The sequence below is a fragment of the Chenopodium album genome, chromosome 10, assembly GCF_948465745.1.
Source record: "Chenopodium album chromosome 10, dcCheAlbu1.1, whole genome shotgun sequence".
Taxonomy (NCBI): Eukaryota; Viridiplantae; Streptophyta; class Magnoliopsida; order Caryophyllales; family Amaranthaceae; genus Chenopodium; species Chenopodium album.
The window spans coordinates 5,247,236-5,275,201 of NC_137843.1; the positions used below are offsets into that span (position 1 = coordinate 5,247,236).

Below are 27,966 nucleotides of genomic sequence, written 5' to 3' on the forward strand. Positions count from 1 at the left end.
AGTAGTGTTATAGTTCAAATGAAGTATGTGAAAATTACTTTCATAATATCTTACACACCTTAAATTCATCTGTATTGCAATATGTCTCAAACTCTTTCCATTGCTCTTCTGTGATTTAACCTTTATAAAGCTCCCAGGGCTTAATGTTTGCACTTGGTGAGTCAGGCGGAGGTGCTGTTTCCTTAGTAATGAATCGTGAAAGTAACCAAGACTTGTGCTTCCTGAATCTAGCACCAACAGCTTTGTGGAACTTCTTCTCTCTAATACCCTTGGGATCATCAATGTGGAACTTCCGCTATAAAATTAGAGTATGTTAATATTCAGAATTAATTAAAAGTATCATTAAATTAGAGCACTAACCATATTTAGATCTTAATTACCTTACTCTCCTCCCACAAGTTTTGCTTTTGAACTTTATCATACTTCGGATATCCCTTCACATTAATGTTAACTCTTTGAGCACAATTACCAATTTGCTTCCCATAAGCAGATTCCCACTTTCCAATAGGCATGTCAAACTCATCAAATTCGAGGAACATGGGTGTAGTTGTTTGGACTGCTTTAGATGGGCCTCGTCCCTTTCTTGTAGATGATTTTCCTTGGGAAGCGGGGGCATCCATGTCACCAGATTGTTCCTGTCCATCATGATCATCTATGTGTTCTTCCATTGTAGTATGCCTACACCTACACCTACACCTACACAAAGAATGAACTTAATAAGAATTAGAATCAAAATCATAACATTAAACTCATATTAATGTAAATACTATACAATAAAGCAACTAATGATTTAGATATATACTAATTTAATAAATTCAATATTTATTGCCAAAAAATACAAATATATTGTTAAAGGAATACAATAACACAAACCTCGACTGTAGATATAGGAACCACTTCCCCTTCCTCACGATCATACTCTTCATCATCAACAATATCTTCCCCTTCTTGTAGAGGTTGCACTCCCATTGTTAAAGGCGGGATGTCATCAAATTGGTCATACTCTTCTTCGTCCACAACATCTTCCACACCCACAATTTTTCTCTTGCCTTCAACTACAACACGCCATTGCGGATCTATATTATCCTTGATGTAGAATACTTGTTTCGCTTGTGAGGCTAATACAAAAGGTTCTTCACCATCAATGTATCGACTAGAGTCAACCAAGGTGAATCCAAATAACTCATCGGTTTTCATACCACGACGGTTATCAGCCCACGTGCAACGAAATAAAGGAATTGTGAAATCAACATAATCCAACTCCCAAATTTCTTGAATGACACCGTAATATGCCTGTGTAGCTTCAACTGGCCTTGTATCCCTAGAACTTGAGTATTCAGTAGAAGATGCAACCACGACAACACCAATATTCTGTTGCACACTTTTTTCATCCTGAAGACAAGTGGCAAAAGTAAATCCATTGATATCGTAACCCTCATAAGTATAAACAAGTGGTTGTGGACCTCGTGAAAGCCACTTGATCGTTTCTGAAACATTCTCATTTCTACTCAATTCAAGCTTCACTTGGCCTTCAAACCACTCAACAAAGTGGCGATTATGCTCCTGCATCAACGCATAGGAGCTAATCTTGGGATTGTGAATTTTCAACTCATGTAGATATTTTTCAATGTATGGATGAACTGCAGATAGGTTTTGTAGCACAAATCGGTGCGCTTTCTTATATCGATCAAGTAGAGGTTTAACCAATTTCCGACCTACTGTACCCTTCCCTTGAAGTCTTCCCTCGTGACGAGAAGTCGGAATCCCAATTTCTTTAGCCTTAGCTAAAAACACTGAACAGTAGTTCCCTGCTTCCTCGGCTATGGTTCCTTTAACGATGCTCCCTTCAGGATTTGCTCTATTTTTTGCCTTATCTGCCAAAGTACCCATTTGCCTCTCATAAGGGTACATCCAACGCATAAATACAGGACCACACTCCTTTATCTCACGAGGCAAGTGCATAACAAGGTGAACCATTATGTCAAAAAAAAGGAGGAAAATACATCTCGAATTTGCATAATGTTTCAACAATATCATATTCCATAGCGTCGAGTGTTTTTGGATCTATCACCTTACTGCAAATTTCATTGAAAAACAAACAAAGCTTCACAACAACATGCCTAACATGTTTTGGCAAAAGGCCTCGGAGTGCAATTGGCATGAACACTTGCATCATCACATGACAATCATGGGACTTCATACCAACAAATTTCTTATCAGTAGTAGAAACAAAACGCCCTATGTTCGACGAATACCCTGTCGGCACCTTGATTCCTTTCAAACACTCACAAAAGATCCTTTTTTCTTCTCTAGACAATGTATAACACGCATGGGGCAAAAATGCTTTTTTCGTTGCTTTATTGTCCTCAGGCCATAACTTAGGTCTAATTTTGGCTTTCTTCATGTCTCTACGCACATTATCACCATCCTTTGTCTTCCCTTTGATATTCAACAAAGTCCCAATTAGGGCCTCACAAACATTTTTTTCAATATGCATAACATCAAGACAATGTCGAACCGACAAGTGCTTCCAATAAGGCAGATCCCACAACTTAGACACTTTTTTCCACAACACACCCTTCTTTGATTTTTCTCTGTGCATCTTACCGAAGATTGTCTTAACATTTTTAATTTTCTCATACACTTCAATTCCTGTCAATGGCTCACGACTCACTCCATTCTCAACATGCCCGTTGAATTGTTGCCTCATCTTTCGGTATGGGTGATTTCGACGAAGTGATCGTCTGGTATGCATATACACATTCTTGCCACAATACTTCAAGCGTGTAATTTGCATGTCATCCTCACAAATAGGACATGGTTTTTCTCCTTTAACTTTGTACCCTGACAAATTTCCATATGTAGGAAAATCATTTATGGTACAAAACACCATGGCTCTTAATCGAAAATTTGTACCTGAAAGAGCATCAAATGTCACAACACCTTCATCCCACAACAGTTTCAAATCGTCAATAAGGGGCTCCAAATAAACATCTAACTCATGGCCAGGTTGTTTAGGACCTGGGATTAGAAGTGAGAGCATGATGTACTTGCGCTTCATGCACAACCAAGGAGGTAGGTTGTATATTGACAGAAGAACAGGCCATGTACTATGTTGACTGCTAAGAGTGCTAAATGGATTCATCCCATCCGTACTTAATGCCAGTCTTATGTTCCTCGGCTCCTTCCCGAATTCTGGAAATGTCTTGTCAATGTTTTTCCATTGCAACGAATCAGCCGGGTGTCTAATCAACCCATCTTTCTTCCTCTCATTTTCATGCCACACCAATTTTTTCGCTTCATCCTTAATTGAGAACAGGCGCTTCAACCTTGGTATTATGGGAAGATACCATACTACCTTAGCTGGTGGCCACTTCAAGCGATCCTTATTTGAGCCCTCTCGCTTGTATCGTGACTCACCACACTTTGGGCAAGCATCCAATTTTGCATTCTCCTTTCGATATAGCACACAATCATTAGGACAAGCATTGATCTTGGTGTACTCTAAACCCAATGGACACATCAATTTCTTCGCATAGTAAGTCGACTTAGGAATGTCATTTCCTTGTGGAAACATATCAGAGAGGGTTTCTAACAATAAAGTGAAACTAGTGTTGGTCCACCCGCTCTTCGCTTTCAAGTTGTATAATGTTAAAATCCTAGAAAACTTGGAATACTTAGAACAACCAGGATACAACGGTGTCTCAGCTGCTTTCGACACATTCTCATATATATGAGAATCTTCATTAACATGATCGTCTAACCCGTCTATCATCTCATCTATCCTGTCTTCCTCCGTGTCATCATTAGAACCCACTTCATTATCATCAAAACCATTCGACTCCCTCTCATCAGCTTCATTGCCACTGTCGTTAATAGAAGAAGAATTATCCATGGGAGGAAATTTTTCACCATGCTAATACCAAATACTGTAGTCTGGCATAAACCCACGAATAATCAAATGGTCCTTTATTTTCTGAATGTCTTCCCACCTCTTCACATTGTTACAATCACGACAAGGGCAGAAAATAGGTCTTGCTTTGGTTAGCCTTTGTTCAACGAGAGTACTCCATTGGTGTTGCACTGCGACTCTACAGAACTCGTTGACCCCGGCTAAGTATTCTGGTGTGGTTCGAGGACCATTATACATCCAACGACAGTCCATTTCTAACAATGTATGATTAACACCCAAGAAACAAATTATATTCAACATCACATATTAACACATTCCAAATGCATGATTTCAAAGGTCCTTTTCGCTCCAACCTAACCCATCCTTGGAAGTGTATTCCCACTAGCAAATGGTTGACCACTTTTCGGACCTAAGGAAATTTCGGCAGCATTTCCCTATGGTTCTCCAAATACACGACGTAATTAATTTCTTAATTACGTATGTACCGAGAGAATACATTAGGGAATGCTAACACGAAATTACCTTTAATTCCGAAAAACAATCAACCATTTACATCCTAAGTGAGAATACAATTCCAAGAACAGTCCCAAATGGGGACTATTCAAGATTTACTCCTAATGAGTAAATCTTGAACGGGTATCTAGGCATATGAAGATATAATGCATAATAAATATTAACACATTCAAGAACAATCAACAAATCAGATATATGTTCATGCAAAATCAAAACAACAATTCAACTAAATTAAACTAAACGGAAATGCAAACTACATCAAATTTCCATAAAATAAAAAAAAACAACAAAATTTCACAGAAAATTAAACAAAAAAAAAATAAATTTGAATTGGCAGAAAATTGGAAGCAAATTAAGCAAAAATCATAAGAAAGAAACTCTCAATGCAATGTACTAATTAAACAAAAAAAAAAGTTACAAAACAATTAATTACTCATACCAAATTGTCAAATTTAAGCCGCAACCCTTTCTGGTACAGCATCAAAAAATCACCATCTTGAAATAAGGACCGAGCTGAATCAATGGAGACAGATTGGAGAGGACCGCACTGGTTCAATGGAGTTGAAGGAGCTGTGGACCGAGCTGCTCCTGAAATATCAGTTTCAAGTCAATCCCATTTCCCAGCAAAATCAAAAAATCAAATTAAACATGTAAAATCAATTAATTAATTTGGGGGGAAAAAAACCTAATTAAGTAATTGCAATTAAGTGAATTGACACAAGGGTTACGAAATTGGGGGAGGAGAGCTTACAGGAAGCTGCTGGGAATTTCTTGAGCAGGACCGAGCTTGAGCTGCTTCAATGGAGAGAGCTTGGCAGTGAGAGATGGAGTCACGGCAACCAAGCAGCAGCAATTTAGGCCAAGAAACAGAATTAAATCAGAGTAAATCAAGAATTAAATGGAGTTCAGGCGAACCTCAATACCCTTCATCCATAATTAACCCATTACAATTATAACTACATTCTAACCAATTAACCCCCTTTCTTTAGAAAATATATACTACATATTTAAGGACTAATACAGAGAGAAAAAATGGTTGGAATTATCACATTTGCGATTTTTATACTGAAATTAATTAGGAATTTTGCATAATCAATCAATTTTGAATGATTTTTCAATAATTTATTTCAATAAAACCATGGAAACATATTAAAATAAACAAATTGAACAAAAAAAAAAAAAAATCAATGATAACCCTAAAATTCACAATTGGCAAATTAAAGTAAGCAAAAGATGGAATGAACTGTAGGAAAACGAAGCATGCGTCAGACATTTCAACTAACCTGGGAGGAGATGTGATAGCGAAGAGCGGCGGCAGTGCGCTTCAATGGAGAACTCAGAGTGCGCTTCAATGGATGGAGAACTCAGAGTGCGCTTCAATGGATGGAGAACTCAGAGTGCGCTTCAATGGAGAACTCAGAGTGCGCTGTAATGGAGAACTCAAAGTGCGCTTCAATGGAGGAGAAGAGTGAGGATGATAGGAGCAAAAGCAAGAGAGAGAAATGAGCAACCCGAACTGAGCGAACAAAGCTTGGAGCTGCTTCAATGGAGTTGAGGGACGACGACCGCGCGCGGTTTTGGTTTCAATATTGGAGAGAGAAAGGGGAAATATTTTGAGAGAGAGAGAGTGAGAAAGGGGAATGTAAACATTCAGGGTTTACTTTGAAACAATTATTCGTAACGGACACAATTTGTTAGTTACGATTAGTTGGTTATTCGTAATGGGCAGAGTAATGCCTGTTACAAATAACAACTTATTCGTAACGGGCACCAATTTGTCCGTTACGAATAACTCTTTTCCTGCCCAAGTCACAACTTTTTTGTAACGGACATTGGATTTTCCCTTTACAAATGATGTATTTGTAACGGAAAATCATATGCCCGTTACGAATAGCTTGTTACAAATAAGAGTTTTTCCACTAGTGTCTCCAACAAGGTTGTATTTTCCAGCGATATAAACGGGAGATGTTGCACTATGCAAGATGTACTCGACGATCGTAGTTTTTTTGAAGAAAAATTTTATTTGATTCAATATTTTATGTATTTGTTAACGTTGAATTTCTATTGTAAATGTCGTATGACTATTAATTAATAAAATATTTGCTATTAAAAAAAAAGTGTGAGCTAACCACACTAACATTATTAATTAAGGCATTTCATACTAAGCTTGGAAAAGTTAGAGGAAAAGTTCATGCTTTGTACCATATATCCTTTTGCATTGTACTTGAGTGAAAAGTACAAATGGGGTTAATGAGTTTAATAATCGGGAAATAACGTAAAGTGAAAGAGATTACGCACCAAAACTCTTGGAACGTATATACCTTGAGTATGAACATATGGGGGGAGTTATGCGGTTTTATATTTAACCATAACTTCTACTGGAGTACAGGACGCTGTACATTCCTTTTATTATTATTATGCGCAGGAATTCCGCCACCTATGTGTGGTTATTGATGTTGGCACGATTAGCTCCTGTGTCAGTAACCTCAATTTATTTGGGGGAGGTTAGGGGGAAACCCGTTCGATGCTTAATCAATGCTAAATAAATTATGTAGTTGTCTAGTTGAGAAGTTTTGTTGGATGTTGTATGATTGAAAAACATATGCAACAAGGTAAGTTGTGTGTTGATAGGTAAGTGCATGTTAGTGTGTTAATTACGCTTATGTACTCATCTTTGCTGATTATGTGTTTTGTGTGTTTGTTGGCTTTGTCTTTATCTTGGCCCATGATAACCCATTTTTAATGGGGAGTAGTGGAAACAAGTAGAGAGAAGCTTTCAGGTGATGAAACACATTCATGAATGGACATGAGTGAAGAGCGAATCATGCTAGTTTCCATAAGTATATGATGTATTTAATGCTTTATTAATTTATGATACTATTATTGTGCATGACTAACGAAAAAGTTTTGAGTTCGGTTTGGTTTTAATAAGGGCCTATAATGATTCCAAGTTATAGGTTGATTTTATTTTACTTCGTTTGACTTTGGTTTGACTTTACTTTCGTTGTTTGACTTTTTCAAGTTGACTTGTTTTGAAAGATTTTGAAATTAGTCTTCCGCTGTGTCTTTGATAGTTGCCTTAGCCGTTTTCACGATGGCGGTAATGTCTTAAATATTCCTATTTAAAGTTTTATACAGGGCAAAACAGGTATTTTAAAAGAAAGGAATTTCTAGGATGTTACATAAAAAGTGCAAAAGTGTCATACCTAATATCATCTTCTCGTGGCCTGGTTGAAATTTAGCTTTATAGATTAACTAGTTTTATGCCCCATGCGATACGCGGGTTGTTTATTAAATTTTAAGATAAATTTATAATCTATATGTTAAAATTTAAAATATATCATTGATACAAAATTAGTTAAGAATTGATGTGTTTTTCTGGCGATTTGCTATGTAGTAGGCATGTAATGACTAATAATGATGTTGGTGAAAATGTTTGCTTTAATACATTAAAAAAATAATAAAAAAAATAGCAAAAAATAAACTAAATAAAATAAATGTTCAAAACACGTTGGATTTACCAAAACCCAAAACTTAAGGGTTGAACATTTCTTGACTTGTAACCTGAAGTAACCTAATCCGAGATGTTTCATGACCCAACCCTAATTGACGGGTATCCATTCTATTAGATTGTGAAGTATATAATTTTAACCGATTAGTATATATTATAAATGGATGTTTTACGTTTTGAACTACTTCTTTCGCTCCAAAAAATATTATGATATAAAAAATAAATTTATATGATAATTTTTTAGAATTATAATCTAATAATTTTTTTTGAATAAAATTATAATTCAATTTGTACATCTGAAATATTGGTATTTTATCGATAATAAAACTCTAAACTAGTAATTTTATCCTAAAATTCTATCCAAATAGAATTCTAAACTAACTTTTTTATCTTATGAAGTCTATTTAAATTTATCCAATGTGGCGCGACACTTGGCGAAAAGTTGAAACGCAAGTGTCGCAATGTCGTGATCTGGCTAAAAGTTTAGCTTATATTAGTTATATCATGAATATATATGATATATATCATATCATCACTAATATATAAAGCCGGTCTCGCAACCAGGTCACGAGAAAGCGACACTCGGCATTTTAGTTTTTCGCCAAGTGTCTAGCCACGTAGACAACAAATACATATTATTGGGATAAGATTAGATTCCAAGGTAGATTAGTTTGGATAGATTTGTATAGGATAAAAAATTAAATAAAAAAATTTATAATTTTTTTGAAAAAAATTATCTTTTTATTGACAATAGAATTTTACTTATATCAACAGACCACATATTATAATCAATATGAATATCCAATTAACAATAGAAGTTTACTCCTATACGAATAACCATGTAATTATAATTATAAATATGGCCACGAATTTTAGTCTACCATTGGTTTACCATCAAAGCTTTTGAATCAGATATTATTCATATTCGATTGTAAATTTTTTGTATATGTTAGTGATTTTGTCAATGAAATTGAAAAAGTCAAAAGCTACTAAAAATTAGGACACAACAGAAGCTATAATATTATTGTTCACAAATAAGTACACTCTCTAAAATGAGTATCTGCGACATTGCTCGAGCACAATACTAATATGCTATATAATTGTGATATATTTTCTATATATATGTTACGATAAAATTTAGGAAAATAAATAATCTCAGTGATATTTAAGGATAGAATTACGTTATTTCTTGTTAGGAAGTTAAGAAGTTTTAAAATATGGAAAATACTATACATAACCCTTAGGGCTACATATAAGTATTAAATTTACATTTGACAATCGTAAAAAGTTAAGAAATCATAAAAATATAAACACTAATTACACTGATTTACGCGTGTTTTTGTCATAAATTCCTAATTTATACAATTTCCAAGAGTGTATTTAATGCTTTTTTTTTTTTTTTTGAAACCGGAGTGTATTTAATGCTTATATATAACCCTTAGGGTTACATATATGCCCTTAAAATATTTAGAAAGTTTTGTTTCCTACGCCTATTAGGATGCTAATGTTACTATTATATAAGTAACAATATATTCATTGAGACTTTACCTAAAATTAAGCACTTTGAAATATTCAACGACATAACTCAGACTCAACTCGAATTGTCATTAACCTAACTTAGAAATCGGTGCTTATATAAGCAAAAAAAATAAAAATAAAACTAAAAAAATAAAATAAAATAAAATAAAATAAAGCCATTGGTATGGGCCAATTGAATTGATCGACTCTACATATTCTGGAACTTTCTCTGTATCACTTTTAACTTCTTCTTTTGGCAATTTCTGCATGTAATAGTGTTTTGATAACGAGTAAACTGCGAAATACTGTAATTTCTGGATGCACAATTCAACGTGATTTTTGATTTTGGGTCGCAATTTTAGTTGCAAGAATTCAACTCCATGTCTCAGAATTCTGTAAGTTAGGTTTTTATTTCGTCGGTAAATTTATTTCTTAATATGTCGATTTTTATTTTATTCTGGGTGCAAAATTATTGAATTTTTGTTATTGTTGCTGTATATTTCAGATGAATATTTGTCAAACTTGTGGCAGCAAAGGTTATGTGGATCTTCTAATTCACTGTGTTCAATGTCAGATCAATGCAGTTCATCGGTAAGTTGTATAATTTTTTCAAAAATTTATTTTTGTGACTATAATTTTATATGATTCGGGTGTATTTATGAGGAATTAGATTTTAGACTGCGTTTTTCTGCTTAGTTGAGTAGAATTCCCGAAAAAATCTGTTGATATTATATATGATCAAGTATATTTTTTTCAACTTCCACAATTTCTCAAATTTCTATTTTTAGAAGTTCATGGCTTCATGCAACCTTTGTATTAGATATAGTTTGAAGTTTGAACACAAACTTTCATATGTTATGTGGCTAAACACAATTTTTTTTCTTAAAAGAATGGTCGGGGTTACTCGGTCGGTCATGGCCTCATGGGTTAACTCGGTTGGTTAGGGGTACTCGGTCAGCCAGGGTTACTCGATCAGGGGTTAGGTCAGGTCAGTCCTTGTCAGGATTACTCGTGTGTTAGCTGGCCCGTGTGTCCAGCCACATACTAAAATTGCTGTAATTTGAAACTTTAATTTCTACTTAATTTGGTAGGAATATATACTATAAATACACTTAATTAATTTTGCAACCTCCAGTGACATTGGCATGTGGATCTATAAGGAAGTACAGAAGATACACTATAAATTCTTGGTGAATTCGGTTCCCTTAGTAAATTTGAAGGGCAAATCACACTTGCTATTTGAAGTAATTTAATTTTGCAAAATTTAGTGACATTGGCTTCTTGATCTATTAGGAAATATTGGAGGTCCACTATTAATTCTAGGTTGTTGCTTGGCATTTCGGTTCCCTTAGTCAATGAAGGGCAAATTACATTTGCTTTGTTATAAGATAAGTCATGATGATGTTAATCAATGTCATGGGTCGTTTGGAAGCGTAAGCATCGATCCTCAAGTGGGTAGAATAGGATCTAATATGTTGGAGTTTATTAGCCATTTCATAACTTATTGGCATCTTGGAGTTTGTTTTGTTCTCTTTATTCACAATTATTTTACGATAACTAAGTTCAAATAAGTTCAGAAAAAATAAGGGTTGATGAGGGGAGCTATGTTCAATCTATAACTAAATTAAATTCTAGTAAAGTTTTGATAAGTTCATACTTCATGTTAGTAAAAATTAGGTAAATAGAACACATCCTTGGCCATTATATGTTGGGTAATTGGCATTCTAATTAACTTAATTTTGGAATTTAATTCCTCTGTAAGCCAAACAAGCACTTCTAGCACATTTGGTTAATGGTCATAAATAGTGGGAAAGGCATGGATATGTATGTAATTTTGTTGGGAAATTTTAGGTTCATTACCATTTCAATGGAACTCTAACTTCAAATATGTTTTTTTTTTTTTTAAAAAAAAATTCATTACCACACAATACCACAAAATGGTAATGGGTGGTAATGAAAATTTGTGCAGAAAAAGAGGTAATTTAGGAGGAATACATACCATGGGTATTGGCCTGAAATTTTGTAAACAAATTGATAAAGTAATTACCATTACCCCCATTTAATGCCAACTACCAAATGGGCCGGTTCATTTCAGGTTAAAAACACACACACAGCATTAGATAGGATTTAGCTTATGAATTATGATCCTCTTTCATCATCTTTCATATCTTCATTCATTGGCAGGTATTGTGTAGATGGTCCTGCCAATATTGACGATGATGAAGTTAGATGGTCGTGTGAGATTTGTGTTCCTCGAATGCTTGAGGCCTCTCCAGCAGTTAGAAAGAGTGAACGTATTGTTTCAAAAGTAGATCAAGAGACACTACGTGGATTAGCTCGGAATAAATGTTTGAGTACTTCAAAGGTTGAAGAATCAAATTGTGTGAAGAAAAGAGCTAATAAGGGGGCAGATGACTCATCCACCTTGGATGAGAAGAAAAAGGAATTTGTAAAAAGTAAAGAAGGAAAGTTGAAGAAAAATAAAATTGCTTCAAAGATGGGAGGTTCTGAACCTTCTCCTCTATTAGGGCAGAAGAAAAAGGTGAACTCTGCTGGTGGTGCAAAGAAGGAAAGTTCAGAACCTTCTGTGTTTACAGGACAAAATATTAAGGACTTGAACTCTTTATGTGGTGGTGAAGATCTACAAACAGATCAGGAAAAGTATTTGGGTTCTCAGCTATCTGAGGAATCAGCCCATGGCGTGGAAAGAACAGATAAAGTTGATGAGATAAGGGGTGGAGATTCTGTCTCAGAGAGCTGGCATAAACATGGGCAATCTTTATCTGGAATTCATTCAAGTATTCTAGATGAACAGCAAGAAATTGGGTGTTCTCAAACCTTTAAACAGTCAGATGGTGCAGAAGACATAATTTCTGACAATATTGGGGAAACAAAAGCTGTTCCTGCTTCTCATCAAATGGATCAAACTCGTAGGAAGAAGAGGGGGTTGGTTATTTCTGTGGAATATTCTGATTCTGATGAAGAACCTGTTTACGCCAGGGATGATCATCATCAGATCTTACCTAATGTTAGTGAGGGTTTAACTTGTATGCATGGTGAGCCTTCTGCAAAAGGTCTTGATCAACGGCGTCTAATGAAGTCACATGATCACTGTCCTACTCAACCATCTCCTAATATTAAATCAGATGATTATATACCGCCTCCAAAATTTTCCGTAGATCATGACAAATGTGTCATCCCTCCACTGTCAAATGTAATGCCTGATATACGTGGCCCTGCGCAGCCAATAATGAATGCAGTATGGAGGTATCTAGTGTCTTTACTATTGGATCATCTGTTACTTTCTAGTTTTCAATGATGAGCGCTTCTGTTATTTGTCATAGAATACGTTATTTAGTCGGACATGGAAGCAAAATGCTCCCATGATGCATGTTACTGACCATTACCTTTGTTGTTTTACCAGGGGATTTTTTAGCATCAGTGATGATGTGCATCCTATGTCTTTTAAACTTGAGGCTCATTTATCAAACAAAGCTCATGAGAAGGTTATCGGTGCTGCAAGTGCATTGCCAAATTCTCTTAGCTTTGAAATTTTCCAGAAAGATGATGCATGGCCTAAGAGTTTTGAGAAGGCACCTCCCAATGGTGACATGATTGGTCTCTATTTCTTTCCCGTGGATGAAAGGTAGTCTCCACCCTATTTGATTACTGTATTTTTTTGTACCTCCTTCCTTCCTGTGAGGCTTTGACTAATATCAGTTAATGCAGAGATGAGAAGAGGTATGAGGTTCTACTTGACAAGATGATTGAGGATGAACTTGTGCTGAAATCTCACATCAACAATTTGGAGCTTTTGGTTTTTTCTTCACAAGAACTACCTCGAGAAGAATGGAGTAAGTTGATACTTTTTTTTTTTTTTTTTTTGTTAATTATAGAAAGCAATAGAGCTATGAGATTATATATTGGATGCAGCCTTTCTGTGGGTAAAATTATGTACATTTGATCCTCTAGTCCTCTACTTGCTTAGGGAAGGAGCATCTTAGTTTTTAAGGAGCATGGGTGACTCGGGGAGTTAGGTTAGTGTTGATACTGTATTTAAAAATGTACTTTACATTTTCCTACTTTTCTACTTTCTAGGATTCCGTAGTAAATACTATCTATGGAGTGTCTTTAAGCCTAAGCAAGAAACTTTCTTGACAAGTGGGCTGCCTGGTTCCCAAATCAGTGACTCTATGTACCACAAAAAGGATTTGGGCATTGCTGAGAAAGTAGGAGTTCAACGTGTCCTTCAAGCGTAGATAAACTGCTTGGGAGAAATAATCATTGATGAAGACAGACTGCTTGGGATAAAATGCAGTAGTCAGCTGTGAGCCTGTGCCGAAGATAGACTGCTTGGGAGATTTTGTAAGCTTCGAGGCCAGTACATTATATATCTAGAGATGCTTCCTTTTTGAATCAAGAAAATGTACAGTACACATGAAAACAGACAGGGCAAGCCGAAGAAAAACTGTAAGGATGCGCCTATTAGGATTTAGGAAGTTATTCACATACACATAGTTCATACAAGTCTGATATGCCTCGGTTTTGAACATAGTTTTGCTTTGAATATGTTTACTATCAGCAATTTTGTAGGCCTGTGATTTATTTTTTGTAGCTCAAACTGATTCACTGCTTCCAGCTCGTGTGGTTGCATTGGGTGACATACTTTCCTTCACCCAGTTTTGGCGAAAGAGAATATGATTGTTTGTACAGCATTGACAAATCTTAATTACTCCTTTGTTTTTGTTTTTGTTTTGTTTTTGTTTTTTGGCAAAAGGTGAAGATAAACAATTTTTCAATTTAAATTTGATGACAGTATTCCTTGTTATCTATAGTATTATGGCTCTCTGGAGTCTTGGGACAATAGCATTGAGTCACTAAGTTTTGTGAAGCTTAGAGAGGCATGATAGATATTGGACACATTGTTGTAGACAAGGAAGATCAACCGATGTCTGTGAAAGCCACTATGCTATGGGCTTGTGGCAATAAAAGTTGTGAATGAGACTTAAACTAGTAGCCTTTAGTGGTTTTGTGCAGTTTTGCTACAATAGAAACATTATTGCATCAGCTGTATCTAGTCATTTTAGTGGAATCTTACAGCAATATTGTTGCATACTCTGTATAAGTAGCATTTTGGTGACGTAGGATGCGCGCAACCATATTATTATATACGAAGTATCATTGAACGCGTAGTTTGTAGTCAGTATGTTGTTCTCAGAAGATAACGCGTAGTTTGTAATCAGTATGTTGTTCTCAGAAGATAGTTTTTTGTGGTATCTAGTACTCCGCTAGTTAGGGCTTAGGGGTATTTTATCATTTATATGTACAATTGCATATCTTATAAGCAAATTATACAATTTATGGATTAATAGTTTTTGCAAAACACTATCGCAAAAGCTTATATTAGTAGTTGTGATGTATTGTAGAACTCCATATGGAGTAGTATAACATATACGGAGTAATTTTTACTCAATCTTTAGTTAGTTTTGAACTTTTGAATACTACTAGTATGTATCTATAACGTACTTCCTTCGTTTCAATTTACTTGACCTATAGTCCCATGACATGCAATTTAAGGAGGTAATTTAAGAAGACAAACGATATTTTTAATACAAAAAAATAAAACCACCAATAAAAGGGATACATTGGGTTTCATGACATTAATTTTTTTTTTTTATTTAGCTTATGATTATCTTCTTTAATCTCTTCCTTAAATTGCGTGCCAAAGGGCTATAAATCAAGTAAATAGAAACGGAGGAAGTATTTCATAAGTTTTAATTAATTAGCAAAAGTTTTTAATTTAGCAAAGATTGACCGCGTAAATCATGTCTTAGAATTACTACATGTTCTAGCCTTAGGTAACCCAACGTTAGAAGCGTACTAATCTCTCTTCATATACTTTGTACATTACTGAAATTTCCATTGAAGAAAATGACACTTTTATTAATTTTATTTATTTTTCTTACAAAGGAGTAAATTTTGCTACTCGTATAATACATTTATACATGATCTCTCAAATTAAATACTCCGAATCTATACTTAGGGCCTAAGCTGAACTTAACTGGGCTGAACTAAACTGAACTTATTAGAGCTGAGCTAAACTGAAATGAATTGAATATTTTATGAGAGAAGGAAGTTAGGAGCTGAACTGAACTTATTAGAGATGAGATGAGCTGAGCTGAACTGAACTGAAAATAATCTGATGAGAAAAGGGCCTTAGTATTTAAAAATACAAACCATAAATCTATATTAAGCCACATGTCACCATAATCACCCATATGCCACATGTCAACTCTCTTAATCTTTCCTTTATTATTCCCTTTTTAATATAAAAATAAAATAGATAAATAATGTTTAAGTCTTTAATCTTTATGCATTTCAAAACTTACAAATTAAAGTAAGAAAATTAATCGTTTCATTTTCAATATAATAAATTAAAGTTGTGTCAAAAAAAAAAATATTTAAATTAATTAGTACACAATACATTAACAATTAAATAGTATTTTCATCTCCTAAACTTAAAATATAACTTAAACAATATGTCATTTCACACTCCACAATATCCATGTATATACACGAAGTACCTAACTAAATTCCAAAACAGTACCGACCGATGCATTTCAAGAAAAATATCCTAAGTAAAATCCTCTGCATCAAACGGGCTAAAAAACTAGTTATGAATGAAATAGTCATACATTTACACGCAATAAATCTTCTGTAAATAATGAATGAATGAAATAGTGATACATAAATACACTTAAAAATATATAATCTTGAATCAAATCAAATTAGCAATAATACAAATTAATACAATGTACAAACCCTTCTAATTTCTCCTCCCAATATAAGTTAAATATTCATTAAAAAGAAAATTGGGAAAATTTTTGCCCAGCTTATTTTCTCCCTCTTTAACAAAACTAAGCTTGTGGAGTTGTGGATGCCAATTTCCAACTAACTTATACAGTTATACTCCCTATTCCCTAACCAACAAAGTCTTCTTGAAACCCATTTTATTTCTATACACTACGACAAAATCCCGTTTATATCATTGCCCTCGACCAATCGACTACATTTGTACTATTACTACCACAAAGACTTACTTCCAATTTTCCAAGTCTACAACTAATGTACACCATTCAAATTACACCCAATAAAATAATAAACCTACCAAAAAAAAAAAACAAATAAAAGTTACACTAAAATTTAAAAGTCAAAGTTGTTGAAGAGCTCACCAAAGGAAGAAGGAGAAGGAGAAACAATAGGAGCATTTGACAAAAACAGAGCTGAAGGACTTGGCATGAAGCTCATATTACTCATAAATGGACTCATCAATAATTCATTCATTCCAAAACATGCTTGATTCTCCACTGTATTAATCGGCGAAAATATCGCAGCCGAAATCCCCGGCAAATTCGCCGGCGCCGGCGATAAAATCCCCGGAAATTGACTCATATCCAATGTTTCAACCCCATCATTTCTCTCTCCTCCCATCATCATCATCATCTTCATCATATCATTATCATTTTCACTACTTCTTCTCTCTCTCCTCTCCCTCTCACTCGGACTACTTCTCTCAATCGCTGCAAATCTCGCCGCCGGAGAAACCGGGACTTCGCCGGGAAAAGTGGTTTCCGACGCCGTTGATTCTCGTCCGGTGAGATGCTGGACTATTGACCGGAAATTTGAAGCTTCTACGAAGATGGGTTTTGGGGAAACTGAGTAGATAATTACGGGTTGGTTTCCGGTAACCGGGTCTGGAGCTTGAGAAGCGGTTTTGGGTACAATCGGAGGTTTCTTGATTTTCTGAGAATTGTTGTTGATTTTAAGTGGGCTGGGCCGTGGGCCTTGGATCTGGATCTGATTCTCTCTCCTCGCCCTCTTCGCCGGCGGTTGCGGCGGCGGGTTCATCTCGCCGGAAAATGGAAGAAAACAGGGGAAGTGAATGAGTGAAATTTTTTTTTTATTTTTTTTTTCAGGGAGAAATGGAATTTTAAATGGTGGGATTTTTCGTTAGTATTAATTGGATTTCTGGGTTGAAACATAAAAATCGGTGATTTTGAAAAAATGGGGGAGATTGGTTGGGAGGCAATTTAATTTATGTATGAGAGTAGTGATATTAAATTTGTTTGTTGAGTTATATGGGAAGGGCTGAGGAAAGAGAGAAGTCAATATGTGGAATAGTCAACACACAAGGTTTTTTGTAATATTTTATTATTAATTGGATTACGGAGTATTGTATATTCATCCGTCCTCCTTCGGGCCAGTTCTGATTGAAATCAGCTGAATTGAACCGAACTGAATTTATTGGAACTGAACTGAATATTTTATGAGAGAAGGAAATTAAGAAGTGAACTGAACTAGATTTATTGGAGTTGAACTGAAATGAAAATAAACTGAAGAGAACAGACCCTTCGTATAAAAGACTACGGAGTACTCCGTATTTGTCTCGTCTACCTCTAAATATATTACGTTTTTTTAACGCACAACTATTTTAGGAGTACGGCAAAAAAATTTGAATGTACCATTGTGTAGAATTTCTCAAACTAGAAATATTGTATACGTTTAGTAAGATTATAAATAGTGCAAAATAAAAGCGGATGAAGCTAAGGGATTGGAGGTTGACATAAAGTCAAAAACTATAGTTTGCTCTTACTAGTGGCAACAATATTTAAAAGGGGAAAGAAGAAAATTGGGGCATGGTGATTTGGAAAAGGGTAATAGTGAATGTTGGGGTGTGAATGTGTGATGAAAATGAGGGGCGTGCGGAATTAGATACCAACGATAAGGACATCTCTTTTAATGGTTTGGATTTTGGAAGTTGCTATATACCATTGCCCAATGGGGATCATCAGATTATTGCACCATCATCACTAACTAATATGGTAAATCCGTATTTCTCAAAAAAAAAAAAAAAAGGGGGCAAATCCGTATATGGATGTTTAGTTATGGAAGATTCTTGATTTAGCTACAATTATTATTGTATCGGCAAGAATATTTGAGTAGGTAACTATTTTTCATTATATATTTACATGCATGGAATAAACATTAGCATATAAGCGTATGGGTGGTTTACTAGATGCATTGGTTAGTTTAACTAAATGGTTAGTTGTTTTGTTACTAGAACATGTGAACTGAACTCTACGTAGTTCATCATACTAGAATAAGATGATAATCTAGCTGATAAGAATGTAAGTTTTAGTTATTTTTGGAATAAATTTGTCATTTAACTAAAATTTCACAACAAGCTAATATACTAACCAAAATAATGGATTCAATGATTCATTGCTAAAATACTAGGTGTTTTTTTTATCCTAAATAAATAATAAGAAATATAGTTACAGAATAATAAAAAACACATTAGTATTGAGCTATGAATTTTACATTAAGCTCAAGTACTCTATACTTTACAATAGTTTCACCTTACATAAGAAATGAGCTGCTGCTCCTCGTCGACATGTGAGATTTATGGGTGAATTTGCTTTCCTCATAATTTTTTTTTTTTTTTTTTTTTGGGCAAATTCCTCATTATTGGCAACTGGCTTAGGTGAAAATTGAAAAAAAAAAAAAAATAAAAAAATAAAAATAAATAAATAAAAAAAGAAAAGCATGAGTTGTAAACTTGTAATATACCAAACTGAATTTTTCGAGAATTGATTATTTCGTGACATCTAATGATCTAAATAAGTGGCTGGTTGGTAATGATATATAATGCTTTAAGCAAAATAATTACTTTTACAAGGTTTGAAAATATGAAATAAATTCAGGTTTGTAGATGTTACTCCAAAAAAGTAAAAGCTCAAATAAAAAAGTTTGGTCAATTTAATCAAATTAAAGTTTGAGGGTCAAAGACAACTGGTCAAAATTCAAGAAACTAATAGTAATGATTAGATTATTAATCCTAAAATTCAATTTCGTCAAGTTCTATGAAATTAGTTCGTTGAAGAAATTTAGTTTATGATTCAACTACTATACTAATGGTATGATTTGGGATGTTTATTCATTTTCACCACGAAATTATTTTCTAACACCAGCAAGTATCAACTTGTCCATTCGAGATCAACTTAAAACTAAGTAACAAATAAAGTATTCTACACTATAGGTAAAATTTTATATTAGATCAAAATTAGATATTCCACAATTTAAAGTTTCTACTGATGCAAATGCAATAATGCATTGATCAAGCTAATGAAAGACTACACCACAGTTTAGAAAGTAAAAAGGCAATAGGGTAAATTGACAAAATAAGTCTCAAACTCAAGTCATCTTCTTGTAGTGTTAATATAACTCGGGAAAAAAAATATTATTCTTTATATACACGTTATCTATTCGTAATTAATATACATTATTTAATTATTTTAATAGTTGCTCGTCAAACTATATTATATATTCCAAATTGTCATAAAAAATGTTCACATATAGACGACAAGAACATTTATGTTGTAAAAATTTAAGAATAATAATGATCACAACTTGATTTTAATAGAGAGTATTAAGTTTGTAAATGTATTAGCATTTTGTACGATATAAGATGGACTTAACATGTACAATATATAAGAACATATATTACGGTAATTGGTGATAGATGTTTTCCACACAAAAATGGACATCAGTTAATACATTTATTGTGAGATATAAAAAGTAAAACAAGATCACCAATTAATATTTAACTTATTTATTTATAGAACTATATACGAAGTACATATACTTTGTATTTCATTAGATGTATGTACACAATAATATGGGATTGTTATTTGTTAAGCAAAGGTAATAGGTATAGTAGTAATGTGTTCTTAATATCATAATATAGGTTGGAGGAACTTTTGGAAAGGATAGATATTTGTACTCAATAATTTGCTTGATCTATATATTGCCAAATTTAGCGCGGAAGGCTTCAATTATTTGCATGCTTAGTTGCTTACCATGAATCATTACCCGAATCATTAATAAAATTAGAAAGTTAATTAAAAGGATTTCTGAGATGGGAGCAAAAAGTAAAGCTAATCATAAGAAGTTTAGCTCGGTTGAATACACCTTATATATATGAGAGATTTTGTATCGAGCAATTATGGTGTATTATAGAGTATTATAATACACCATAATTGCTCTATACTTGAATCAAGACATAGGTGTATCAATGAATGTGATGAAGTTAGGTTTTCTCAATCGTTTTTCAAATTTTCAAACATAGGGAAATTTATGTAATTTGATACCGTTATTAAAATTTATTAATGTATGCTGAACTAAAGTTCATAATTGATTTCGTGTCAAAAAATATTTCATAATTGAGTAATAACTTTAACAATTAATCTCGTGGCTTATCACGTGACCTTTTAATTGGAGTAACTTTGATTATTATGATACTCTTCCTTCATAGTAAAGTTATTAAAACGCGACATAATATATACAAGAGTAATCTAAGTTAGATACGAACTATTATATTGTCTGATTGTTAGAAACTGCCGTATCTCACACGTTACAATTACAATCATAAAATAAAAAATTGTGCGGATTTATTCATGGATTTCCTCCATGAATACAACTTATATTCTTAACAATATTTATGACTTTTGAAACTTTACAAGAAGACAATTTAGCTCAAAACCTGCCTGATTATAGTCTCATTTTAGGTATAAAATGCCACATATCATGTATTTCAAGCAACCAATTAATGCTCTCATGAACGTTTCAACTCAACTTGTCTTTCAATTCTCTATCTATCTCATTTGATCTCTTTACGGTTTATCCAACTTGTCTACATTCAAATTCATTATAACTGTTCCTTTATCCTTTATCCCGTATAACATAAAAAAGGAAAAAAATCACCATGATAATGGCATTAATTGTATAGAGCAAGATCCAAAAATCTTCTACTCCGTATTTCACACTTTGCTATCCAAATACAAATACAAATACCCATGCCAAATACCAAGTACCTTCCCAAGAACCTTTCATACACAAAAGCTCAATTAGTGTGAGTAATTTTCTCACTTTCTTTCACCCCCTTATATAAACCTAACATGTATTCACGGCTAAAAACTCAATACAATAAAAATAATACAAAGAAAATACTTTCAAACTTACTAGAAAAAGTAAAATAAAACCCCAAAAAAATTAACAAAAAAACCTTTTCCTCCCCTTCTTCTATTCCATCGCCAACAAAAACAAAATTAAACAAAATCATTTTTCAATACAATTGTTTTCTTCATTAATTTCATTTTTTTCTCTAATTTTTTCTCAATTACAATGCAATTTCTTACAATCATGAGCTCCACCACCACCGCCACCACCAAAACCCCACCTCACACCACCTCAGTTTTCTGAAAAATTCACCCAAAATTCCGGGTCAAAATCACCCGACCCACATAATTTCCACCCCATAAAATCAAAATCAAACACAAACCCGGTTGAAAATGGCACCTTTTAGCCTAACCCAGAAGCAATTTCCGATCAATGGATCGGTTCATCGGACGGCGGCGCCATCTCCGGCGAGCTCATCATCGGAGACGACAAAGAAAGAACGAAAGTACAAAACAATAGCGGAGATTTACGCAAAGGCAACGTATGCCGTAGTAGAAAAAGAAGACTATTCGGATGTCAAATGCGAGGAATGTGGTTCGGGTGATGGTGAAATGGAGCTCTTGTTATGTGACAAATGTGACAATGGCTTTCATATGAATTGTGTTCGACCCATTGTTACTCGGTTCCCAATCGGATCCTGGCTTTGCTCGTCTTGCTCCGGCCAGCCTCGAGTAAGAAGTAGGGAACCACTTTGAACCTCAATTTTTATTTTTTTATTCTTGGAAAATAATTTTTGAATTTTTTTTTATTTTTTTGGGTTTTTATTTTTATGTATCATGCATGTATAAATTTTGATAATTTTATTTGGGTTTTTTTGTAATTTGATTTTTTAAAAAAAAAAAATGTATAGGTTTGTCGCAGAAGAAGATTATAGACTTTTTTAAAATTCAGAAGAGTAAGGAAGTGGAGTATGAATGTACTTCTTCTCAAGGTAATATGACTAATGAGTGTTCAATTGTTATGTTTTACTTCGTATTTGGTTGTGTATACTCTTACAAATGGATGTAGTTTGTTTTCTTTATTGAATATTATATTTCAAAAAGAAAAAGTTTTATTTTTTGAAATGTAGCTATTATTTTTATATTGGTTGTCAATTTGTTATGAATTATGATCAAAGGTCAACATATAAAGTTGCACATATTATCACGGATGAGTATTACTAAATTGTATATTTTAAAAATTATTAGTAGTAGAATTTAGAAGGATTTCATTTAACAAAAAAATAAAGAGAGATTTTTGTTTGATTTCGATTCAATGATATGATAATCGTAGATTAAATCGTGAGAAAGTTGTTTGGAGTATCACATTAAAATGAAAATATTAAACTTTATCTAAGAGTTTGATAAATATATAAAAGCAACGTAATGTTGCTTGATTGTTGATCCTATCAAAACTTAAGTATAAGCAAATAATTTTATTTATTTTTTGTTTTGGGAAATCAAACTAAGATGGAAAGCATTGAACTTTAACTAAGAATTTGATAAATTTACGTAAGCAAAGAGTTGATTCGATAAACTTATGAAAACTAGATTGTTGTTTAAGAAAACAGTCAAGATAAAAGCATTCAAAAATAGCAAATTTTTCTTTGAATTCATATGAATTATGTGTCTTGTAATAAACTTGAATTGAAAGTGTTTACATTTTTGTAAAGACTTTTGTTTAATTGAAGTGGAACCTAATTTTACGGTATGGAAGGTTGATTTGTGTAATTATAAAAGGACATTTGCATGTGAGAAATGATTTTTGAAGATACGTCATATTTTAAAAAATCTAAATGTGCAGTTACAAATAAAGAATAATCGATTTCTTAAAAAAAAAAAAAATCATTAATTGAATAAATTAACATGTAGTTATTTATACTAATCTTTAAGTGTCCATGCTATCGAATGTTATTACTGCCAAGGTTTAATGAGTAGATATAAATTAGGCAACTAAGTAAATTATTAAAAATTTATATATGATAAAAGAATAAGTTTCTTAAATCAATTATGAGAAAGGTAGAGTATTCATCATAATATATCAAATAGCTTTGAAATGTAGCATGACGTTAAGTTCAAATAAACGAGTAGTTATTTTAACTAAAATTTTTAATATCATGTATCAGGTATGTTTGTGGTAATTAGGTAGAATATTTTTAATTCGACTACTCAAGATACGATTTTAAATTGATGAGAGAGAAATAAATGTTATATGGTAGATAGAAACAACAGAGTGATTGACAATTTATTTTTCAAGAACATTATCGTTCCATTATTGCATTGAATATATGTATCTTATTTATAATATTATGAGCCATATTTTATGTTTCATATAAAGTTGTGTTTTCTACCTGATTTTTTAGATCTTTTAATGTCAACGATTAGAAGAAATTAACATTATTGAGAGGTAAATTGTATATATATTGTGGCATGTAATTTGTTTTCATAATCTATTATAATCTTTTTTAGTGTATGTTTATGGAATTTAAAATGTCGTAGTTGTGTGTTTTTTGTGAATTGTATACCTTAAACCAATTTTCTCACCCTCATTCTCTCATAACATTCATAAATGTGACATCAAAGTATAATCAACTTGACCTTGATCAATGTAAAAGATCTATACTTCCTTTTAGAATGATCTCTCCAATTCTTTACATGAACCTCTCGTGCCTTTTTATAGGATCTAAACCCCTATAACCTCCTTGAGATGTGGCCAAAATAATTTCAACTTGGCACTATACATTATGTATTTGTAGGTGTGGATAATCCCTAACCACAAATCTGACCCAACACCCTAGAACTTTCTAGACAATTACGGAGATATATGGATAACTACAGAAGTAATTACATGAGATATCTATAATCGTACCCTACAAGCTCACTATGTCAACATACTAGCGTCTTTTCATTTGTTCTATGCATATATCTTGGACTCCTATGCCTAAGAACCATTCTAGCCCAATTTGTAAGCTTAGTAACCAAGTATTCTATCGTTTTTTGTTTTGTGCTCCAGCACTTCTAGAGTTTCCTACAAATTAGCTTGCTCCTCTACTTAAGCTTAGTAGGAAATACTTGGGCACCCTATGTCCTTCACTCTGTTTGGTTGGGGAAGAGACAACCTGACTACTAGAATTCTCTTGTCAGCTGCATGTTATGTAATCAAATCAATGAAACTTTGTAGAACCATAGTTTGGCTATTGCTGGTGTTGATATTTCTGTACTGTCCGTATTTTATGACTGATTCTCATCCAATATGCTTCTAATTAAAAGTGGCTTGCACTGCTCTTACTCTGGAACCAATTACTGCAGTTTGAACCTTTTTGGCATTCTGTCCATGTTAAATTTGCGTAAGATATGGTCAACCTGGGAAAGTGTGTGACCTGATTCTTGGCTCTTTTAGTTTATGTATTGCAGAAATAGAAAGATAAATTTCTATTTGTCAGTTGCATCAGGTAAAAGATTCTTCAGTTTAGCTGCATTGTCATATAGAAGCATAGACCATTCTCTGTTATTGGTATGCTAGACTAGATATGCCTACTCACTCTATTTATGAAGACTCTTGATATGGATAGATAGAGTAAAAGGCAAAATTGGTAAAAGTTGTTTATTATTGGGGACATAACCTTTTGACGAACTGAAAACGTAATATTATATGCATATCCTTGTTGAAGAATAAGCTACTGGTGTGAAGTGTAATTAGCATTTGTATTTACTATTAATACATACCTTTGTTGTATTATGGTTTTCAAATTGCACGAAAGGCTCTCAGCACTGCATATAGTGCTTATATGAAAGCATATCCTCTCATTACTAGTGAATTCCCTAGCATTAATGTAAGTATGTTCTCTAGTGGCAATTTCTGGGGGTTGTATTATTAAGTAATTATATGACTATGTGGGTAGACTGAATAGCCTTTTCAAACTCAGTTGGAGACTTGGAACCTCACCGTGGGGGATTTCTTTGCTGCTTTAGTGCTTAGGATCCAATTAGCCAGGTTCACATAGTGGATTAAGGTTTGACTAGGTTTTGTTTCGATCCCTGACTACATTTAGCTTAGCCTAAATGTGTCAAAGATAAGACCTTTTTATTTTTTCCTACTCCTGTCCTTCAATAAACTAAAGAGTTGGGGATAAATTCCTACAATATTGTATTCCTTTTGGGTTAGTGATTATTAAGCATAACTGGAATGATCCTTTTGTGATAGTATAATAATACTGTAATACAAAAGCATGTGGTATTTTATCTGCACGTAAGAACTAACATTGAGAATTTGCTGAACTCTCAGTGCGGTGTGATTGACAGAGTCTGATAGCTTCGGGTTGATAGGATTGGATTTATTCTTCATGGCTTTCTTTGTTGCAGAGTTAGTGTTTGAAAGTCTATAGCTTGAATTAATGTTTTTGACAACTTGTATTTCTGTGTGAACTTTTAAAAAGTTTATGATGTATATGGCAAGCAACTGTGAACAAACTTCTAATAAGGCATGTCGTATGCATATTATTTCTATAAGATCTGTATCTCGTGGATTGATTTCACTACCTAATATTAATTATATCAGATATATGCACTCCTAGACTGAAGTATCAATTTGTTTCTCAGATACCAAGAAGCGTCGAAGACGCCCTGGCACATTGGTTTGCTATAAGAAGAAAAAGAGGAGATTGCTTCCATATGTTCCAACTGATGATCCAGCTCAAAGGTTGGAACAAATGGGTTCTCTTGCTAGAGCTTTGACTGCATTAAAAATGGAGTTCAGCAACGATTTGACCTACGTGCCTGGGATGGCTCCAAGATCTGCTAATCAGGCAATATTGGAAGATGGAGGAATGCAGGTGCGAGCTCATCTTTGCCACTTATATTCATTACGAGAAACTGAAAAAAATCCCTCCTTCCCACAAAATAATTAATACGAAGTCATTCAATTTATCTCTATAATCCCTTACTGAAACTGATCAGATCCTTATTAATTAAAAAGATTTATAGGAAATTTGGTGCGCTGATTTATCATTTTGCCTTTGTTTATTGTGTTTTGTTTTGTTATAGGTATTGTCCAGAGAGGATTATGAGACAGTAAAACACTGCAGAGCTATGCTCAGAAGAGGCGAATGCCCACCTCTATTGGTAGTTTATGACTCGTGTGAAGGGTACTTGATCTTGAGCCACATATTCTTTCATTGTTCTCAGTTTGAAGCTTGATTTTGCTTATTATGAAATGTGGATGCAGATACACTGTTCAGGCTGATGCCCTGATCAAGGATATGACAATCTTAGCGGAATATGCTGGAGATGTGGATTTTATAAAAAATCGGGAACGGGATGACTGTGATAGTTTGATGACCCTTCTTCTCGCGAGTGATCCATCTAAGAGTCTGGTTATTTGTCCTGACAAGCGTGGAAATATTGCTCGGTTCATCAGCGGCATCAACAACCATACACCGTAAGCTCTTTTGTTTTCCTTATTTTGCTATACCATTAGCCAATGTTTATGTTCAAACGAATTCTAGAAAAGGAATTTTGGGACTGCATTTTCATATAAAATAAAGAGGTTCACTGGAGTGCTTTTTCAATGTAGGGAAAGTAAGAAGAAACAGAATCTCAAATGTGTGAGGTATGACGTCAATGGTGAATGCTGTGTGCTTCTGGTTGTCACCCGTGACATTGCTAAGGGTGAGAGGCTGTACTATGATTACAATGGGTATGAGCATGAGTATCCGACTCATCATTTTATCTGAATTCTGAAGACTCCTGCACAGAGGCTATCGTCTAATTTGGAATACAGAGACATATCCCTGTAGGTTCACCGGCTCCTTAGGCTATCGTCTAATTTGGAATACAGAGACATCCCTGTAAGTTCACCGGTTCCATATGAGGGTAAATAATCTTCAGGTTATCATTGATGCACAGCCAAACATTTTTTATTCTCCTTTTTTTCTTCTCTTAGCAAGCTTCTTTTGCTCCCCCTCTCTATTTTAAGTGAAAGAAATTTATCCAGCCAAATTTATTAGATTTTCTAGGGTATTTTAGAGGTCCACAATGTGGACTTGGAGAACTATAGAGCAGCAATTTTATTTTTTTCATTTTTTTTATTTTTTCCAAAAAAAAATATATATATAGGATTCTGATTATGATGGATGGTCTCTGGCTGGAACTCAATTTTAATGACCATCCTGATTTCGGACCACAGGAAAAAATGAAAATGATTCATTTTTCATTATAATCTCATATTTCTCTTTATTTATTAATTTCTCTAATGCATTTTCATAGTATTATCTTCGCTTACTGTACCTGCTGTAGTTAATACATCTAGATAATTTACTTATATATGTTCATGCATATGTGTGTGGTTTTTGGTGCATTAAGAGGCCACACAATGGTATTGATGTAGACAGATTCAATTCCACACCCAGGACTATACCAACTTAGCTAGTCGGCATTCACTGTGTGTATGTGCCCCG

General features: G+C 33.7%; 5 protein-coding genes across 5 annotated transcripts; 3 read left to right on the forward strand and 2 right to left on the reverse strand.

Moving 5' to 3' along the window:
• Window positions 1-1,981: 1,981 nt before the first annotated feature.
• Window positions 1,982-3,895, reverse strand: LOC145564624 (uncharacterized). The gene has a single exon (XM_081624890.1). The coding sequence runs from the start codon at window positions 3,893-3,895 to the stop codon at window positions 1,982-1,984; it is 1,914 nt and encodes a 637-aa protein (XP_081481016.1).
• Window positions 3,896-9,787: 5,892 nt separating this feature from the next.
• On the forward strand, window positions 9,788-12,634 carry LOC145564625 (uncharacterized). The gene is made up of 4 exons (XM_081624891.1): window positions 9,788-9,850; window positions 9,961-10,046; window positions 11,640-12,483; window positions 12,602-12,634. The coding sequence occupies exons 1-4, from the start codon at window positions 9,836-9,838 to the stop codon at window positions 12,632-12,634; spliced, it is 978 nt and encodes a 325-aa protein (XP_081481017.1). The 5' UTR covers window positions 9,788-9,835.
• A 36-nt stretch (window positions 12,635-12,670) lies between these two features.
• Window positions 12,671-14,107, forward strand: LOC145563259 (PHD finger-containing protein 1-like). The gene is made up of 4 exons (XM_081623702.1): window positions 12,671-12,722; window positions 12,880-13,101; window positions 13,185-13,309; window positions 13,554-14,107. The coding sequence occupies exons 1-4, from the start codon at window positions 12,673-12,675 to the stop codon at window positions 13,712-13,714; spliced, it is 558 nt and encodes a 185-aa protein (XP_081479828.1). The 5' UTR covers window positions 12,671-12,672; the 3' UTR covers window positions 13,715-14,107.
• Window positions 14,108-16,184: 2,077 nt separating this feature from the next.
• LOC145563260 (protein MKS1-like) lies at window positions 16,185-17,584 on the reverse strand. Its single transcript, XM_081623703.1, has one exon. The coding sequence runs from the start codon at window positions 17,361-17,363 to the stop codon at window positions 16,659-16,661; it is 705 nt and encodes a 234-aa protein (XP_081479829.1). The 5' UTR covers window positions 17,364-17,584; the 3' UTR covers window positions 16,185-16,658.
• Window positions 17,585-21,707: 4,123 nt separating this feature from the next.
• LOC145563261 (putative Histone-lysine N-methyltransferase ATXR5) lies at window positions 21,708-27,728 on the forward strand. The gene is made up of 6 exons (XM_081623704.1): window positions 21,708-22,211; window positions 22,384-22,464; window positions 26,111-26,343; window positions 26,555-26,655; window positions 26,736-26,948; window positions 27,084-27,728. The coding sequence occupies exons 1-6, from the start codon at window positions 21,866-21,868 to the stop codon at window positions 27,241-27,243; spliced, it is 1,134 nt and encodes a 377-aa protein (XP_081479830.1). The 5' UTR covers window positions 21,708-21,865; the 3' UTR covers window positions 27,244-27,728.
• The last annotated feature ends 238 nt before the right edge of the window (window positions 27,729-27,966 follow it).

Bases quoted from the DNA above. Each gene is read 5' to 3' on its own strand.
- LOC145564624 (XM_081624890.1), bottom strand. From the start codon at position 3,895: ATGGATAATTCTTCTTCTATTAACGACAGTGGCAATGAAGCTGATGAG.
- LOC145564625 (XM_081624891.1), top strand. The intron at 10,047-11,639 runs GTAAGTTGTATA...ATTCATTGGCAG, and splicing joins CAGATCAATGCAGTTCATCG to GTATTGTGTAGATGGTCCTG. The intron at 12,484-12,601 runs GTTAGTGAGGGT...ATATTAAATCAG, and splicing joins ATCATCAGATCTTACCTAAT to ATGATTATATACCGCCTCCA.
- LOC145563259 (XM_081623702.1), top strand. From the start codon at position 12,673: ATGCCTGATATACGTGGCCCTGCGCAGCCAATAATGAATGCAGTATGG. The intron at 12,723-12,879 runs GTATCTAGTGTC...TTGTTTTACCAG, and splicing joins ATAATGAATGCAGTATGGAG to GGGATTTTTTAGCATCAGTG. The intron at 13,310-13,553 runs GTAAGTTGATAC...TCTACTTTCTAG, and splicing joins ACTACCTCGAGAAGAATGGA to GATTCCGTAGTAAATACTAT.
- LOC145563260 (XM_081623703.1), bottom strand. From the start codon at position 17,363: ATGAACCCGCCGCCGCAACCGCCGGCGAAGAGGGCGAGGAGAGAGAAT.
- LOC145563261 (XM_081623704.1), top strand. From the start codon at position 21,866: ATGGCACCTTTTAGCCTAACCCAGAAGCAATTTCCGATCAATGGATCG. The intron at 22,212-22,383 runs GTAGGGAACCAC...AAAAATGTATAG, and splicing joins CGGCCAGCCTCGAGTAAGAA to GTTTGTCGCAGAAGAAGATT. The intron at 26,656-26,735 runs GTACTTGATCTT...ATGTGGATGCAG, and splicing joins GTTTATGACTCGTGTGAAGG to ATACACTGTTCAGGCTGATG.